Genomic DNA, 18402 nt, shown 5'->3' with positions numbered 1-18402 from the left:
AGTAAAAAAGGCCTCGTTGCAATTCAAAGTCAAAACTTCAACGGTTTATTGATTAGGATTGAAATTAGACAAACTCGGGAAAAAATTGGTCTTCTTTTTCTTTTCCCAAAAAAACCTCGTTGCAATTCTAAGCGGCAGCCAAACAGCTTGCTGAGCTGAGAGCACCTATTTCTCGTTCCCATTTCTTTTTTCAGCCTCAAACCCGATAACAAAAGGGGCTTTCCGCCGCCGCCGCCGCCGCCGACGACGACAATGGCAAGCCTCCTCCGGCGCTCCGCCACCCCGGCGCGCCAGGTCCTCCTCCTCCCGCGCCACCTCGCCGCTGCCGGCGCCGCCCCCGCCTCGTCCCGCTCCCTCTCCCAGTACCACCCCCGCGACGGCAGCCCTCGGTAAAACCCTACCCCCTCTCCCTCTCTCTCGCTTCTCGCTTGCTTCGGGAGCCTTCTGGAAGCCGAGATTGAGCTCCCTGCGCTCGTGTTGCTTCCAGGTGCGACCCGCTGGGCACGCCGGTGAACTGGGGAGTGACCATTGTCCCGGAAAGGAAGGCCTTCGTGGTGGAGAGGCTGGGCAAGTACCACAGGACGCTCACCCCCAGAATCCACCTGCTGGTGCCCGGAGTCGACAGAATCGTCTTCGTCCACTCGCTCAAGGAGCAGGTGATTCCCATTTCCGACCAGTCCATCCTCACCAGAAACGGCGTCTGCCTGCAGATCGACGGCGGACTCTTCGTGAAGGTAATAGCAACAGTCGACCATAATCTCTGGCACCGAGCGATTGCGAATCTAAATTGAGATTGAACCTACCTTTTGCGTGTTTTTCTTTCTTGCTCTAGGAGTAGCTCTATTCTTATCCGTTTCACTGCATTTCCTTTACAATTGCAGCATATTAGTGTAGTGGTAGTGTAGCAGATTTGGTGCTAATTATAGCATTTGCTGAGTTTTGCAGATTTTCGATCCATACCTCGCTTCCTATGGTGTGGAGAACCCGATTTCTTGCACAAACAACAATGAGTGAGCTTGGGAAAATGACATTGGACAAGGCTTTTAAGGAGAGAGATGCATTGAATGAGAACATTGTGGTACATTATCTTAATTCCAATCTCGAGCTGTTTGTTTTTCCATATGAGCTATGTACTCGAGCAAGCAATAGGCTATGATTGCTTCGATGCCATTCCTCTCTTGTTTGGTCTTGCTGTCAAATGTTTTTGTTTATCAGTTCAATTTATTCTTGTGCTTACTTGCTAGGCAAGTCTTTGATCTCCTACTATGTTCTGATTTTTTTTTTCTCACCTTGCAGTACTGAAACAGGAGTTGTCATTTGCAAAGTTATGATCAGAAGAAGAAAATGGTGAGATCTAAGGCCAAAGAGCCTGCCGGAAGAACATCAACAGCAAGCCATGTCTCCCTTGGATAGTGAACTGTGTGATCTTCGGGAAGGTTGCGCTCACTACACTTATGAGGGCACAGTACACCTGGAAAAGGCCCTCCTCGATATTTTAACTTCAAACCATTCTGAACATTGCGCACTTTGTCCGAAGGAGGAGGAGGAGCAGCAGAAGAAGAAAGGAACACTTTGTCCAAAGGAGCGCAGCAGCAGCAGCAAAGAAGAAGAAGAAGAAGAAGAAGAAGAAGAAGAAGAAGAAGAAGAAGAAGAAGAAAGGAAGCGGTGCTGCCAAGGTGCAGAAAAAGATCGATATGTGGGTCTGTTTGACCTGCAATGGGCATTTTTGTGTGGCAGCACTGATCGAGGCAAACAGCCACAGTCGAGTACATGCCAAGGAGACACAGCATTGGTGGGCTGCAAATTATAGTGATCCATCAACTGTGTATTGCTTCAAATGTGACCGGGAGGTACCGGTTAAGATTCCCAACCTTGATAAGAATGTTAGGACCTCTGAAATTGATTTGACGTTTAGGATTCAAGGGCTACGGAGTCTTGGAACTGAGTCCCCCTTCAATGCGATATTGCAGAATCTGCTCTCCTTGAAATCACTGCGCAAGGAGATGCTAAAATTAGAGTTTCCAAGAACAGCAACCATTCCTATAGCTCTTAGGAAGCTATTTGTAATGACAAGTTGGTCTGCTGTAAGAGGTGCACCTGATCAAGAGGGCCTTCTGTCACTTATCTGCGCAGCATATCCAAATTACAGAATGCTGGACAGCGAAGAATCTTTCAGCTGTTTGTTAGATGCTTTACACAAAGAAGAAAAAGAAGCCTGGGCAGGGGTCCCTATAGCTGCCAACTCGACAGTTATTGACTCTGCCTTTGGGGGGCAGTTTTCTGTTACTGTGTCTTGCAATGAATGTCCTCACCGTTTTTCTGAAGACAAGCAGTTCTTTTACTTGGGGGTGTTTGGGAAACCCCTGTTAAAGTTTAACACCTGTCACATCGGATGTTTGGATGCTAATTAGGAGTACTAAACATAAGCTAATTACAAAACTAATTGCACAGATGGAGTATAATTCGCGAGACGAATCTATTAAGCCTAATTAGTCCATGATTTGACAATGTGGTGCTACAGTAACCATTTGCTAATGATGGATTAATTAGGCTTAATAGATTCGTCTCGCGAATTAGCACAAGGTTCTGCAATTAGTTTTATAATTAGCTCATATTTAGTCCTCCTAATTAGCATCCGAACATCCGATGTGACACTGTTAAAGTTTAGCACCTCATATCCAAACAGCCCATTATCTATTCCAGTTTCATCAAGGAGGCCTTCAGCTTTTGTCCCACCAGCAAATTATTGTACACAACCTGCTGATGTCACTGATATTGAAGTGGATGAAATTAATGGTCCTATATCACTTGAAAACTGCTTAAAGCTGTGTACTGATCCTGAACCATGGATCTGTGAGAAATGTACTAACAGAGAGCGTCCAAAGGATGAAGAGGAGATTCGTGGTTGCAACAAAGGAGCAGCAGTTAGAAGAGTTCTTATAAGAGTACCACCACCTGTATTAGCACTTCATTTGAAAAGGTTCAATAAGGACTGTCAGGATCAATCCAAGAAATTGAAAGGGCATGTGCGGCTACGAAACACGGATACTCCACCTGGGGACCGTATCCCGTATCGGATACGTATCCGATACGTATACGCCCCGGATACATATCCGTGGCGTATCCACGTATCCCCGATTAAATGGGCCGAAAACTTCGGATCGGAAACGTTTCCGCGCCTGGATTCGGCCCAGCCGGCCCAACATCACAGCACATCCCACCTCCTGCCCTAGTCCCGTGACCCGTCGGGCGTCGGCTCTCCCACGCGCAGCCGCCTCACGCAGCGCATCGCCGCATTCTCCCGCTCGACCTGACGGCTGACGCAGCGCCTCCGCCTCTCGTCGGCCGCCGTCCGCTGGCCGCCGTCCGTGAGGCCGTCTCCTGCCAGCCGCCGTCCGCCTCCCGCGGCCACGGGCCGCGAGGCCGCCTCCCGCCGGCCGCAGGCTGCCTCCCGTCGGCCTCCGTTCGCCCGTGATTACTCCCGTCGGCCTCCGGCGTAAGGAGCCCCAGCCCCTGTTCAGGTGCGTGACTTCCTCTGATAGTGGTAGTGCAGGCCTCCCGTGAACCGTGAGTTCCTCCCAGTAATGGTAGCATAGCATCCGTAAAGTGCATAGAGATTTACATTTTCTGTGTAGTGTATCCAGGCAATTTGGAAGTATAATCCATAGTCTACAGAATAAGGGCCCATGCAAGCATGGATGGTGGATTAAGTTCAGGGGCAGTGTGATCTTTATAATGTTGGCTATTGCACAGTTGTTGATTATCCTTTCTTTTCAATACTTAACTGGTTCAAATACAATTGCTTGGAGAATAGTACCATATAGATTGCAAGTAGGAGGTAACGTGATGATAATTGGCCAATCTCCAGAATCTGGATATGAGTTTATATTGATTGATTGCAGTCCCAGGCTCCCATCCTCTCCTAAATTAGAACCTGCTATCATGTTATTCTCAGTGTAATAGACCTTAAATGTCTCTATGTTGAATTTGAACATCTATTTTGCAATTTAATATGCATTGTTATTTATTTATTAAAAAAATAGTTAAAACGTATCCGCGTATCGGGTTGTTTAAGAAATTGCCGTATCCGCTTATCCGTATCCTTCCGATACCGATACGCATATCCGTATCCGTGCTGCATAGATGTGCAGTATAATGAGAATCTTGATATAGGGCCATTTATGGACCCAAGGTACTAAACTCTATTACCAAAAGTCTCTATACTTTCCTTTTACCAGTCAAGTTACTTTTGCATAACTTTGCAAAAAGAAGAAGAAGAAGAAGAAAGTTTCTTCTGCATAGCTAGGTTATTCCTACTAGCCACATGAAGAATGCATCGTCTGCATATTCTTTAATTGTTGATAAAATGTAAATTATTTATATGATGATCACCTTAATCTATAGTACTCTTGCAAGTAAACTGCCATAGACACATACCGAGAAATGTATGAAATGACATGCTTTGGTTGGTGATTCTGAACATTATACATCCCTAGTTTCATGAATCTTAATTTGCTGCTCACACAGATCATGACCATTTACTGAAACCTTATCCTGTGATTCAAGTTTTCATATTCCTCTTATTACTGAAAGAGAGTAGATGTGGATCTTTCTCGTTAATTAGTATTTTTCTATCACAATTCACAGAATGGAACTATAGAAGACGATTTTTTAATTAACACTACTAAGAAGAGGATTTTTTTACTAACACTATATAGAAGAGGATTATTTCTCGTTTACATGATATGGGGCAGATCATTTGTGCATTTAAGGTTTTCTGAATTCTATATACTATAGAGGAGGATTACTTTGAAGTTGGAGTCCTCATATTCTTTGATTTGTGAGTAGCAACAATCATTTGCAGTTTTACAATTGGTCTGTAATGTGCAGATCTGAGGTGGATGGCCACAGCTGGCATTGTCCTGCATAGTGAAAACATGACCGGAGGTCATTTCATAGCAAACGTGATAGCTGAAAAGTCGACTATGAAAGGTGGAGCTTTGTGTTGGTTTAATGCGATAGACAAGCAAGTAACAAGAACCCGGATCCGTGATTTTCAAGGCGAGCCTCACCTGCTTTTTTACCGAAAGGTGGGAGATTAAGACTCTTTTCACAAATATTGTGCTTGTCAATTACTGTAGATATGTTTCTTTTGTGATTGTGTCATGCCTTATTGTAAATACTTCGATAACCAGGTAACCCATTGCAGGTAACGCCAGACAACCTACGTAAAGAGGATATGAAGGTGATTGAACAGGCAAACAATAATAAGCAGGGACAGGCAGCACAAAAGGAGATGCCATGCCAGGAAGCTGTGCTCAATCATACGGACAACCTGGTTAAAGAGATATGAAGGTGATTGAAGAGGCAAACAATAATAAGCAGGGACAGGCAGCACAAAAGGAGATGCCCTGCAAGGAAGCTATACTCGATCATATTGTAATCGACCCTGAGCTGAAGGTGAAGACCCCGCAGCCTCTAGCCTTGGAGACGGTTGAGGGATCTCACCGCATGAGTACAAATGGTAATGTCATAAGGGGCTTGCCAAATCTTACTAACTCATGCTTTTTTAATGTGATGCTCCAAAGCCTGCTTGGTCTTGATACACTGCGCTGCAAGCTGCTAGCACATGATGTTTGGAGAGGGTCCCTTTCTGAGCCTTTGCAGCAGCTGTTTATTGAGACAGGTGCTTTGAACTCTGCACAAGGTTTACTTGACCCAAGTGACCTTTTCAAACATACCTGCATGGTCTGTCCTCGATTTGGGAGTGGACAACACGAAGATAGCCATGAGTTACTTCGCCAGTTTCTTGAATGTTTACATGTGGAGGAAGCTAAAACTCGGAATCTACCAATAGATATCGTTGATGATGTATCAACCATTATCACCGCTATCTTTAGTGGCAGTTTGGTTACTACTGTGTCTGCTATAGGCTGCGCACACGGTTCCACTAAACATGATTCCTTCTTAGATATATCATTAGCAATTCCTTCACGAGGTTGTGTATCAATTGAAGACTGTTGGACTTTATTAACTGAGCAATCGGCAATGGATGAAGAATGGCCGTGCCCAGATTGTACCTGTGAACAGAAAGAGCCTGTTAAAAGAAATGAGAAGGGTGAACTGATTTCTGTTAAGAGAAATGCGGTGCAAAGAATGCTCATAGCCAGGTCTCCACAAGTTTTAGTGGTCACTTTGAAAAGATTCACGTACTGCTCTTCTCGCAGTGAGAAGTTGAAAGTGGATGTCCGCTTTAAGGAGATGTTTGACATGCAACCATTTATGGAAAACAGGTACAGAACATATCTGTATTTTTTCTTTACCGTTCAACTATCTCTGCTTAGGTTTTACATAAGTAGATAACTATGCTCATTGTTGGTAAGCTTCTTCAGTGATTAAGTTTTCATGTTCCTTTTCCACAGTGATAAGTTAATTGTTGTAGAGCAATTAAAGTGATTATGCAACCATCTGATTTACATGTGATATTTTGGTATTTTTGTAATGAGTCTTTGTGTTTTACATGTGTTTTTTTGTAACTTATAATTGAGGGATCATCATTGCTGCAGATCTATTGTGGCCAACACCCTGTACCAATTAGTTGGAGTTGTGCAGCACCAAGGAACACCCGCACAAGGTCATTATGTAGCATATGTTAGAGCTAACAAGATGGGAAGTCAGATGAATAATAATGATGACTCAAAGTCTTGGTATTATGTTAGCGACGAGAACGTTTTAGAAGCCTCTTTGGATCAAGTTCTTAGCTGCGAGCCTTACATACTTTTCTATGAAAAGGTGGGGTACTAAAACTCTTTAATAAGATATTCATAGTTGTCGATAATCATATATGTGTTGCTTTTATTGCAATACACACTAATGTTCTCTTGTTGCATTAACTAATGATTGTCAATCTTCTGCTGATCTCACCCATGAGAAGTCTCAGCTTACTGATATCAATTTGGAGCCCCACTCTTCTGCCAATCCCACTGTTGAGGAGACTCAGCTCCGAACGGGGGCTCCTGTTAGTGATTTGTCGTCTCCACCACTTGATGAATTGCGCCCTTGGGAATACCAGAGGTCCTGGAACCCACATAGACAGGCACGGAATGAAACTTATAAGGATAATGATCTATTGGGACAAAAAGTCGGTGTGTTCCTAAACAGGTACATGTCTCTTATTTATGTGATTTCTTTCTTGTGTTGCTAAATTTCAGATTCTAAATTCTAATAACCTAACAATGGTCGATCAGTTTTATTCTCCCCAGCGACACAAGTCTATATTACTACTGGGAGCTGATTATGATGTGTGAGGGGTTCTGGATCGCGAGAGCTTAATATTCATTACTCTCATCTTCTCACATTTTCGAAAGGGCTGGAAATGATGTGTGCAATGGATATGAAAGGTACCGTTTGGCTCATTTATCTGTTCAAATTGTTTGCATACTTCATTCTTACACTAATCTTGATCTTGACACACCATCTAGCAACAAAACACACTTGAGGTCTTAGATTACCTTTTTTTGTGCAACAGCTAGAGGGTGTACTCCCTCTATCCCATGAGGGTTCAATTTTCATTTTTTTCAGACAGATTATTGGTGGTGCCAAATGACCATAGATCCCCTTATTAATTGTCTGATCCCTTTAATTTAGGATGGCTGTCTTATATGTCCCTCGTTTAAATCACAGCATGCCGGCGTGCAAGTTAATTGACGGAGATAAAATTTGCTTAGACAACAAATAAATCACAGCTGCATGCAGTTGTAGTTAAAAAAAAAAATCAAGTAGCCAACTAATGGAAGTGGGTCCCTGTTGTGGTCAAATAGGTAGAATTGCATTCTTTTGTGGGATTTTTTTTATTGTAGAAATTGCACTTTTCATGGGCGGAGGAGGGAGTACTTGAAGGAAACCGCCATAAGGTTTGTGCAAGATTCATATTAAGCAAGCAAATAGGTGTCTGTACTGCTTTATAGTGTTGGGTTCCTTGACCTTATCTACCAGTGCTCCATAAATCAGTCTTTTATGTCATGATCACCCCTATGATAATCTTGGACATTCTCATTTTGTCTTTACTAATGAGCTCCAAAAAATTCTTAAAAAAGGAGGGCTGCATCACTTTTCATTTCAAAAATGGCTTGTTTGATTTCCATCTCAGTAAAAAGACTTTTCATTTCAAAAATGGCTTGTTTGATTTCCATCTCAGTAAAAAGGTCAGTTAGCTCTGGTTTATCTACCTCAGTAAACTGTGGTCAAGGTTCCTACAAATTCTCAGAAAGCTTAATTACTCCCCCTTCACCTGATCCAAACAACTTTTTTTTAGAAAATCCACTATGTGCCCCATAATCTACATATTCTCTGTTGCCAAAAAAATCTTTCTGATAAATGCTCTCTATTTCTTTCTCAAGATCATATCTGTGATGCCATTCAGCAGCAGATAGCTCCTACTATCCGCTAATCTATCAATTTCTTCTAGCTGTTAGTTCCTTTCTGTTTCTCTTCTGCTCGTAATCATGCACTTCAAGTTCCGGAACCTCACATTTCCTTGTCTCTTGTGTGTTCTCTCGGCAAATCTGGAGTTTGGTCTTCCAAAAACTTGAGCTCCTGGCAGCCTACAGCTAGCTTTACATTTCTCCGGTTGGTGTTGCACTGCCCTCAAGAGGGTCCCTAAGGAGCTGAATACCTTGATCATCCTAGTTGCTTGGGAGCTTTGGAAGCACCGCAATGAGTGCGTGTGTAATGGAACAAGGCACGATATCTCTGGGGTTTTATGAACAATAGCTAGTGAGTATAGTCTTGGTGTCTTGCTGAAGCCTCAATGCTCCATGAGCTTCTTCTAGGGTCTATTTGGTTCTAGGGTCGAACTGGGTTGGGTTGGAGCCGATCCACTTCAACCCCTGTTTGGTTGAAAACGATTGTGGGTTGGAGACAACCTAGTAGGGTATATTCCCCTAAGATTCGGGTTGGGTGCATCCCTTTTTTCTGGTAAGATCGTGCGGACCCGTTCCGCACGCGCGCGTGATGCTGGAGCACTGGAACCCTCCGTCACCTCTCACCCCCCTCGCCTCCCAACGACCCGGCGGCTCCCCCCGACGCAAAGGAATATCCCGAGCCATGATGAAAGAGATGTCTCAAATACTCTATTAAAATTGCAGCATTCTCCTCGTCGTATCCTGAAAGGTTTTCAGCCTGCCAAGGGCCCTCTGCAGCAGATCCAACCATAGAGGCAGCATGGCCAGCAGCAGATCCAACCGTAGAGGCAGTAGGACTAGCCGCAGGGCCATCAGCACCAGCAGCAGATCCAACTGTAGAGGCAGCAGGGCCAGCCGCAGGGCCATCAGCACCACGGCCAGCTGTTACACTTGGCTGTGATTTTTTTATTTTTATACTTGAAAACACATCTGAGCATTCTGTTCTCTTGTGTCTCCCCAGTCTATGCCATGTGCCCATAGATGGTTATAACTGTTTTGAATTTTGAAGTCAGATCTTCTGCATCGTGTGACGAGTAGGCACAGAATATGCCTGACCACAAATTTGACCGGGTCATGTCAGGTTTTAGAAACGGATAATTTTCTATTAACTCTCGTAGAGACTCTGCTGTCTCCATGTTTGACCAAAAGCTGCCATAGCTCGCCATCCCGCTCAACATTTTGATGAAAGCTTGTAAATAGGGAATTAAAGCTTCATAAATTCTAAATTTTTCAAAACTCGCCGCGCAATCCAAATAAAATCTTTTTCCATTCCACTATCCATTAATAGAGAAATTTTAGGGCGTATGGGCAAGAACTTTTGTTCTTTTACGATAGATACCTTATCGTCGTAAACATCCTCATTGTCTGTGTCGATGTCTCCCTCCCATGAGAGCCCATCCCTATGACTATTGATCATGTCTGCGAGAAGTTTTTTAAATAGAGCACACTTTTCAAGTAATGGTGTGATGATATTCTTGTCCAAACTGCCATAGACACAGACCATTTCCGTCAAAGGAGAGACTGTATAGAATGCTTTAGCAGTTGGTGCCTCTAGAAATATATACAATATTTTTGAGCTGAAAGCTATACAGATAAATATATGTAATGATCATTGCATATATGCATCTTTATAGTTTTCAGCTCAAGAATATTGTATATGTTTCTACAGGCGCCAACTGCTAAAAGCATAGTCTACAACCTCCTTTGATTGAAATGGTGCATGTCTATGACAGTTTGGACAAGGATATCATGACACTTTCACCTGAAAAGTGTGCTCTATTTCAAAAACTTCTCGCAGACATGATCAGTAGTCATAGGGATGGGCTCTAATAGGAGGGAGATAACGACATAGGCGATGTCGATGTTTACGACGATAGGGTATCTATCGTAAAAGAACCAAAGTGCTTCCCCATTCACCCTAAAATTTCTCTATTAATGGTTAGTGCAATGGAAAAGATTTCAATTGGATTACACAGTCGGTTTTGAAGTCATTTAGAGTTCATTGAGTTTTAATTCCCTATTTAGAAGCTTTCATCAGAATGTTGAGCGTGATGCCGAGCTATGGCAGCTGGTGGCTAAACACGGAGATAGCAGAGTGTATTCGAGAGCTAATAAAAAATCATCCGTTTCTGAAACTTGCAATGGCTTGGTCAAATTTGCGGTAAGGCATATTCTGTGCCTGCTCATCTCACGATGCAGAAGATCTGACTTCAAACTTCGAAACGGTTCTAACCAGCTATAGGCACATGCCATGGACATGGAAGACACAAGAGAACAGATTGCTCAGATGTGTTTTCAAGTATAAATATAAAAAATCACAGCCAAGTCCAATAGCCGGACGTGGTGCTGATGGCCCTGTGGCTGGTCCAGCTGCCTCTACGGTTGGATCTGCTGATGGTCCTGCGGTTGGTCCTCCTGCCTCTACGGTTGGATCTGCTGCAGGCCATGCTGCATGTATGGTTGGATCTGTTGCAGAGGACCCTTGGCAGGCTGAAGACCTTTCAGGGTACTACGAGGAGAATGCTGCATTTTTAATAGAGTATTTGAGACATCTCTTTCATCATGGCTCGGGGTATTTCTTGTGTCGCCGGGGCGCCGGGTCGCTGGGAGGCGGGGGTGAGAGGGGATGAAGGGTTCCTCAGCGCGTCACGCACCATTTCAATCAAAGAAGGCTGTAGATAATATTTTAGCCGTTGGCGCCTGTAGAAACATGTACAATACTCTTGACCTGAAAGCTATACAGATTCATATATGCAATGATCTCGAAAGGAACAGTAAGGGTCTAGTTGGTTCTGGGTCAAAGTTGGTTGGGTTGGAGCCAACCCAGTAGAGTATATTCCCCTTAATCCGGTTTGGGCGCATCCTTAAACCGTTTCGCTCGCGCGCGTGATGCTGGAGCACTGGAACCCTCCGTCACCTCTCACCCCCCTCACCTCCCAACGACCCGGCGGCTCCCCCCGACGCAAAGGAATATCCCGAGCCATGATGAAAGAGATGTCTCAAATACTCTATTAAAAATGCAGCATTCTCCTCGTCGTATCCTGAAAGGTTATCAGCTTGCCAAGGGCCCTCTGCAGCAGATCCAACCATAGAGGCAGCATGGCCAGCAGCAGATCCAACCGTAGAGGCAGTAGGACCAGCCGCAGGGCCATCAGCACCAGCAGCAGATCCAACCGTAGAGGCAGCAGGGCCAGCCGCAGGGCCATCAGCACCACGGCCAGCTGTTACACTTGGCTGTGATTTTTTATTTTTATACTTGAAAACACATCTGAGCATTCTGTTCTCTTGTGTCTCCCCAGTCCATGCCATGTGCCCATAGCTGGTTATAACTGTTTTGAATTTTGAAGTCAGATCTTCTGCATCGTGAGACGAGTAGGCACAGAATATGCCTGACCACAAATTTGACCGGGTCATGTCAGGTTTTAGAAACGGATGATTTTCTATTAGCTCTCGTAGAGACTCTGCTGTCTCCGTGTTTGACCACCAGCTGTCATAGCTCGCCATCCCGCTCAACATTCTGATGAAAGTTTCTAAATAGGAAATTAAAGCTCCATAAATTCTAAATTTTTCAAAACTCGCCGCGCAATCCAAATAAAATCTTTTTCCATTCCACTATCCATTAATAGAGAAATTTTAGGGCGTATGGGGAAGGATTTTGGTTCTTTTGCGATAGATACCTTATCGTCGTAAACATCCTCATCGCCTGTGTCGATGTCTCCCTCCCATGAGAGCCCATCCCTATGACTATTGATCATGTCTGCGAGAAGTTTTTTAAATAGAGCACACTTTTCAAGTAATGGTGTGATGATATTCTTGTCCAAACTGCCATAGACACAGACCATTTCCGTCAAAGGAGAGACTGTATAGAATGCTTTAGCAGTTGGTGCCTCTAGAAATATATACAATATTTTTGAGCTGAAAGCTATACAGATAAATATATGTAATGATCATTGCATATATGCATCTTTATAGTTTTCAGCTCAAGAATATTGTATATGTTTCTACAGGCACCAACTGCTAAAAGCATAGTCTACAACCTCCTTTGATTGAAATGGTGCATGTCTATGGCAGTTTGGACAAGGATATCATGACACTTTCACCTGAAAAGTGTGCTCTATTTCAAAAACTTCTCGCAGACATGATCAGTAGTCATAGGGATGGGCTCTAATGGGAGGGAGATAACGACGTAGGCGATGTCGATGTTTACGACGATAGGGTATCTATCGTAAAAGAACCAAAGTGCTTCCCCATTCACCCTAAAATTTCTCTATTAATGGTTAGTGCAATGGAAAAGATTTCAATTGGATTACACAGTCGGTTTTGAAGTCATTTAGAGTTCATTGAGTTTTAATTCCCTATTTAGAAGCTTTCATCAGAATGTTGAGCGTGATGCCGAGCTATGGCAGCTGGTGGCTAAACACGGAGACAGCAGAGTGTATTCGAGAGCTAATAAAAAATCATCCGTTTCTGAAACCTGCAATGGCTTGGTCAAATTTGCGGTAAGGCATATTCTGTGCCTGCTCATCTCACGATGCAGAAGATCTGACTTCAAACTTCGAAACGGTTCTAACCAGCTATAGGCACATGCCATGGACTGGGAAGACACAAGAGAACAGATTGCTCAGATGTGTTTTCAAGTATAAATATAAAAAATCACAGCCAAGTGTAATAGCCGGACGTGGTGCTGATGGCCCTATGGCTGGTCCAGCTGCCTCTACGGTTGGATCTGCTGCTGGTGCTGATGGTCCTGCGGTTGGCCCTCTTGCCTCTACGGTTGGATCTGCTGCAGGCCATGCTGCCTCTATGGTTGGATCTGTTGCAGAGGACCCTTGGCAGGCTGAAGACCTTTCAGGGTACTACGAGGAGAATGCTGCATTTTTAATAGAGTATTTGAGACATCTCTTTCATCATGGCTCGGGATATTCCTTGCGTCGCCGGGGCGCCGGGTCGCTGGGAGGCGGGGGGTGAGAGGGGACGGAGGGTTCCTCGGCCAGCGTCACGCACCATTTCAATCAAAGGAGGCTGTAGACAATATTTTAGCCGTTGGCGCCTGTAGAAACATATACAATACTCTTGAGCTGAAAGCTATACAGATTCATATATGCAATGATCTCGAAAGGAACAGTAAGGGTCTAGTTGGTTCTGGGTCAAAGTTGGTTGGGTTGGAGCCGACCCATTTCGACCTCTGTTTGGTTGAAAATGAGTGTGGGTTGGAGCCAACCCAGTAGAGTATATTCCCCTTAATCCGGGTTAGGCGCATCCTTAAACCGTTTCGCTCGCGCGCGTGATGCTGGAGCACTGGAACCCTCCGTCACCTCTCACCCCCCCTCGCCTCCCAACGACCCGGCGGCTCCCCCCGACGCAAAGGAATATCCCGAGCCATGATGAAAGAGATGTCTCAAATACTCTATTAAAAATGCAGCATTCTCCTCGTCGTATCCTGAAAGGTTATCAGCCTGCCAAGGGCCCTCTGCAGCAGATCCAACCATAGAGGCAGCATGGCCAGCAGCAGATCCAACCGTAGAGGTAGTAGGACCAGCCGCAGCGCCATTAGCACCACGGCCAGCTGTTACACCTGGGTGTGATTTTTTATTTTTATACTTGAAAACACATCTGAGCATTCTGTTCTTTTGTGTCTCCCCAGTCCATGGCATGTGCCCATAGCTGGTTATAACCGTTTGAATTTTGAAGTCAGATCTTCTGCATCGTGAGACGAGCAGGCACAGAATATGCTTGACCACAAATTTGACCGGGGCATTGCAGGTTTTAGAAACGGATGATTTTCTATTAGCTCTCGTAGAGACTCTGGTGTCTTCGTGTTTAACCACCAGCTGCCATAGCTCGCCATCCCGCTCAACATTCTGATGAAAGCTTCTAAATAGAGAATTAAAGCTCCATGAATTCTAAATTCCTTCAAAACTGACTGCGCAATCCAATTGAAATCCTTTTCCATTGCACTAACCATTAATAGAGAAATTTTAAGGTGTATGGGGAAGGACTTTGGTTATTTTAGGATAGATGCCCTATCGTCGTAAACATTCACATCGCTTGTGTCGATGTCTCCCTCCCATGAGAGCCCATCCCTATGAGTACTGATTATGTCTGCGAGAAGTGTTTGGACTAGGGCACACTTTTCAGGTAAAGGTGTCATGATATTCTTGTCCAAACTGCCATAGACACACACCATTTCCGTCAAAGGAGGTTGTAGACAATGCTTTAGCAGTTGGCGCCTGTAGAAACATATTGTGACGGAACACCTCGGATTAACTCAACTAAAGCACGGTTAAGACGCTTAACACGCGATCCTTATGCCTTAATCGAGTTAACTCGATGTGCCGTCGCATTTCATCCAATTTAACCACTTAACAGGACCGAGTTAACATAGCTCACGCGAAGGTGAGTGGTTCCAGAGAATACAACAGATCCACCAATTGATTAACATTGCATGACACACTGGTTGAAAACCAGAATTTTACAAGTTTTTGAAGGAAACAGCAGAAGGTAAAAACAAAGCGGAAGCTACTCGTCGAGGTCGGATGTCCTTGGTGAGGCCAGCCAGGACGTCAATGATCCCATTCCCCGCCGTCCGAGGAAGGATCCCACTCAACCGTCCAACCCGAAGGGAGCTGGGGCGGCCAAGTACCAGCAGCAAGCTCGGAAGTTGCTACTTCACGTGAAAAGAGAAGCCACAAATAAGGCTGAGCTTCTAAGCTCAATAAGACTTATCCATCCGGTGGGAAGAACTACTCCACCACTTCTAGACATGCAAGGCTCTTTGGCTGAGGGGTTTTGTTTGCCAAAAGCACTATATTAGGTCCTTATTTTCAAGTTTTAGCTCAGCTTCTAAGTTCATTAACCAGTCTATGTTGGCAACTTACACTAAGCAAGCATAGATCCAACTTTATGTATATAAGCTCATCATCAAGACCATGTCATCATCGGACTCCGTCATTACTCAGTGTAGCATTGTGATCAAGCAGTCTCAAACTGTGAGAGACAGACGAATCGATTCGAGTTCTTTAACCATGCATGGTGAACCTAACCTTACGACATCCGTGCACCACCGAGGGTTGCTTCCTGTGTCGACCTTCCCCATCAATTCCTTAACCCGTGTCGGGTCTACTTCCTTTGGTGCAAGGTTCCACAGACCCGGCCTCTGTCGTTCTGTGACCACACTTGCCACCACATGCGGCCGCAAGGGAACTTCGTTCCAAGGATAGTGGAGTGACCGCTCACGTTTAGGTTCAATCAGGTACTAGGCTTCCCCATCCCATACTGGGTATGAGATTAGTACTTTCAAACACTTGATCACGAACACCACCACTGTCGGGCCTTAACAGATTCGATAAACAGACAGGGCGATCAGCCGACCACCAAAAGAGTTAACCAAAACCCTGCCTCATCCATTGTCCTTATAGTTGTAACAGAAGAAAGCAACCAACTCCTATAACTTGCGAGCGACAGGAAATCACTCGACTTTTACCGATTCCTATTAAGCATTGCAGCTACTCGACCCAACAGACTAGTGTACATTTCAAACGAACTATGGCATGCATCTATGGTTGCGAACAACTCCTATACGTAAATGCACAATCGTGAGAAGGAATGCATGTGCAAGTTTGGAAAGGTGGGTTCATGCTCTGGGGCTTGCCTTCAAGCGGAAGGGAGGGGAACTGGTCTTCAGCGGCTGCTGCTTCGGCTTCTGGGATTGGCGGCTCTGCTACAGCTCTGTCTTCAAGCGCCGGGTGTAGCTCATAGACGCCGTCGGCGTGATGTAACTCTACACGAATGCAAAATGCAGGAGTTAGCTCTTAAACGGTTATTTCAACAACACTTGCAAGTTAAAGCTCGAACACTTGTAGCAAGGCTACAGAAAAGGTGGGGGAAGTTCACTTTAGTTGGTGGAGAATAGGATAAAAGGGTTGGATGGGGGTAAACTTGGGATCTGACCCTTAAATTTAAAAAATAACTATGCTGGGGTCCTCAGACTTAACACAGAGAAGTCCCCTATATTTGCACAGATACCCTCGGGTCAGGGAAAAGGATACAGCCGAGCCCTCGGGCGAGTGGATAAGGGTCGGCGAAACAGATGCGGTCGGGCGAGACGGAAAAGGGGTCGGACGAACGGGAAAGGGGTCGGCAGCTTACCTTCAAGTCTATTGGTGAAGGTTTGGGGTCAGGAAGGAACAGACTTGGACGGAAATACTTAAGCACTAAGGCTTGGGCGGCGGCGAGGTTGGACGGTGCTTCGGCGGCGGCGGAGCTTTTTGTGGGCAACAACGAAGCTCTAGCACAGCGCGGAGGAGCAGACAGCTGGGTGGATTGGGGAGAAGCGGACTTTAGCGAAGAGGAAAACTTCTCAAGAGCTCAGCGGGAGTGCTCAAGTGCTCTCAGAGTATGGGCGGCGAAACATCGATGGCGAAGGAGCTCCGGTGGGACTCTGGTATTCCCTTTTATAGCTGCGCGGAAGAGAGAGGTTTCGAGCAGCACGAAGACCGGGAAGAAAAGGATGGAGTGCGCTGCCCTGGCGGCTATTGAGCGGCGATGGGCAGCGGAACAGGACCTTGGAGATAGAGTCTTCGGCCATTGGGCACTGGAAGGCGGCGCGAGCGCGGTTTTGCCGGGATTTAGATTTCGCGAAGGCGGGCGTAGTCTGGTCGCGTCAAGCGGCGGATTGTGGGCGGTGACTTGACGGGCGTGTGACCGGAAGGAAGGCGCTGTAAGCGAGGTCGCAGCAGGCGAAGTGATAGGACGAGCGGCGGCGCGGGCGAGCACGAAACAGCGGCTTGCCGGGGCTCATCACTGGCGAGGGGAAAAAAAAAGGAGTTGTCGCTGCCGGAGTTGGGGTTGGCGAGGAAGGTATCGTCGTGGAGTGAGCTCGTGGGCGGCGCGACTGTGGAGAGGCGGCGGAAAAACCGGAATGCATCGGGGCTTGCAGCCGGGGATCCGGGCGAGATGATGGGCGCGAGTCGCGAGGCGGTCTGACGCAGCAGCAGTAAAACTCTGCCACAGCGGCGACGGGGCACTTTGGCGCAGCCGGCAAGGGCGCGAGCGAGACGAGGCGAAGCAAAAAGGGTTGCAGGGGGCTTCCGCTGCGATTGGGGAGGAGGGCGTGTTGATCCATCTTGTCGCGGCCGGAGACTGGGCGAGGCGGCGGGCGTCGGAGGGATCAATCCACGCGGCGGGGGAGCTCTGAAGCAGGCACATGCTGCTCGGCGCATCTGCCTCGGGAGATCTAGGGAAAGATTTCGGGTCCACCAGTCAGTCTCGATTTCTCCACAGCTCCACGATTGGAAGGAACACTGCCTCTGGACTAAGAACCGGATTTGGAGCGCTTGAGCCCAGGAGAGCTGAGACAGCGGGATTAGGGACTTTCGGTTGAAGATTAACTCGGTTGATTAACCAAGGTTGTTACACATATACAATATTCTTGAGGTGAAAGCTATACAGATGCATATATGCAATGATCTCGAAAGGAACAGTAAGGGTCCATTTGGTTTTGGGGTCAAAGTGGGTTGGGTCGGAGCCAACCCACTTCGACCCCTGTTTGATTGAAAACGAGTATGGGTTGTAGCCAACCCAGTAGAGTATATTCCCCTAAATCCGGGTTGGGTGCATCCCTTTTTTTGTTGGGATTGCACGGACCTGTTCCGCTCACGCGCGGGATGGTTGCCCCTGGAACCCCTCGCCACATCTCACCTCCCCCCCCCCGCCTCGCAGCAACCCGGCGCCTCCTCCCTGACGCAAAGGAATACCCCGAGCCATGATAAAAGAGATATCTCAAATACTCTATTAAAAATGCAGCATTCTCCTCATAGTATCCTGAAAGGTCTTCAGCCGGCTAAGAGCCCTCCGCAACAGATCCGACCATAGAGGCAGCAGGGCCAGTAGCAACACCAGTAGCAGATCCAATTGTAGAGGCAGTAGGACCAGCCGCAGG

The 18402-nt window shown here is 46.0% G+C and overlaps 2 protein-coding genes across 10 annotated transcripts in view; both read left to right on the top strand.

Moving 5' to 3' along the window:
• Positions 1 to 144: 144 nt before the first annotated feature.
• Positions 145 to 2120, top strand: LOC101762077 (stomatin-like protein 2, mitochondrial). Its single transcript, XM_012846981.3, has 4 exons — positions 145 to 389; positions 488 to 734; positions 946 to 1078; positions 1297 to 2120. Exons 1-3 carry the CDS (start codon positions 253 to 255, stop codon positions 1012 to 1014), a joined length of 453 nt encoding a protein of 150 aa, XP_012702435.1. The 5' UTR covers positions 145 to 252; the 3' UTR covers positions 1015 to 1078; positions 1297 to 2120.
• The window catches only part of LOC101761139 (ubiquitin carboxyl-terminal hydrolase 1-like), a 43740-nt gene continuing 26639 nt past the window's right edge, over positions 1302 to 18402 (top strand). For 5 of the 9 annotated variants that reach the window (XM_022827857.1, XM_022827858.1, XM_022827860.1 and 2 more), the window contains exons 1-6: positions 3092 to 3521; positions 4891 to 5090; positions 5210 to 6293; positions 6567 to 6792; positions 6935 to 7161; positions 7248 to 7400. In XM_022827857.1, coding sequence (XP_022683592.1) covers positions 5350 to 6293; positions 6567 to 6792; positions 6935 to 7161; positions 7248 to 7332 — 1482 coding nt within the window. In that variant the 5' untranslated portion in view covers positions 3092 to 3521; positions 4891 to 5090; positions 5210 to 5349 and the 3' untranslated portion in view covers positions 7333 to 7400. Of the gene's footprint in view, positions 2343 to 2690; positions 3025 to 3090; positions 3522 to 4143; positions 4193 to 4890; positions 5091 to 5209; positions 6294 to 6566; positions 6793 to 6934; positions 7162 to 7247; positions 8067 to 18402 lie in introns of those variants that run through there. The other 4 variants (XM_022827863.1, XM_022827861.1, XM_022827862.1 and 1 more) reach the window with 4 other exon arrangements.

This window comes from Setaria italica, chromosome VI, assembly GCF_000263155.2.
Source record: "Setaria italica strain Yugu1 chromosome VI, Setaria_italica_v2.0, whole genome shotgun sequence".
Classification (NCBI taxonomy): domain Eukaryota; kingdom Viridiplantae; phylum Streptophyta; class Magnoliopsida; order Poales; family Poaceae; genus Setaria; species Setaria italica.
Note: the sequence above shows the minus strand (reverse complement) of the source record. Positions and strands in the feature narration are given on the sequence as shown.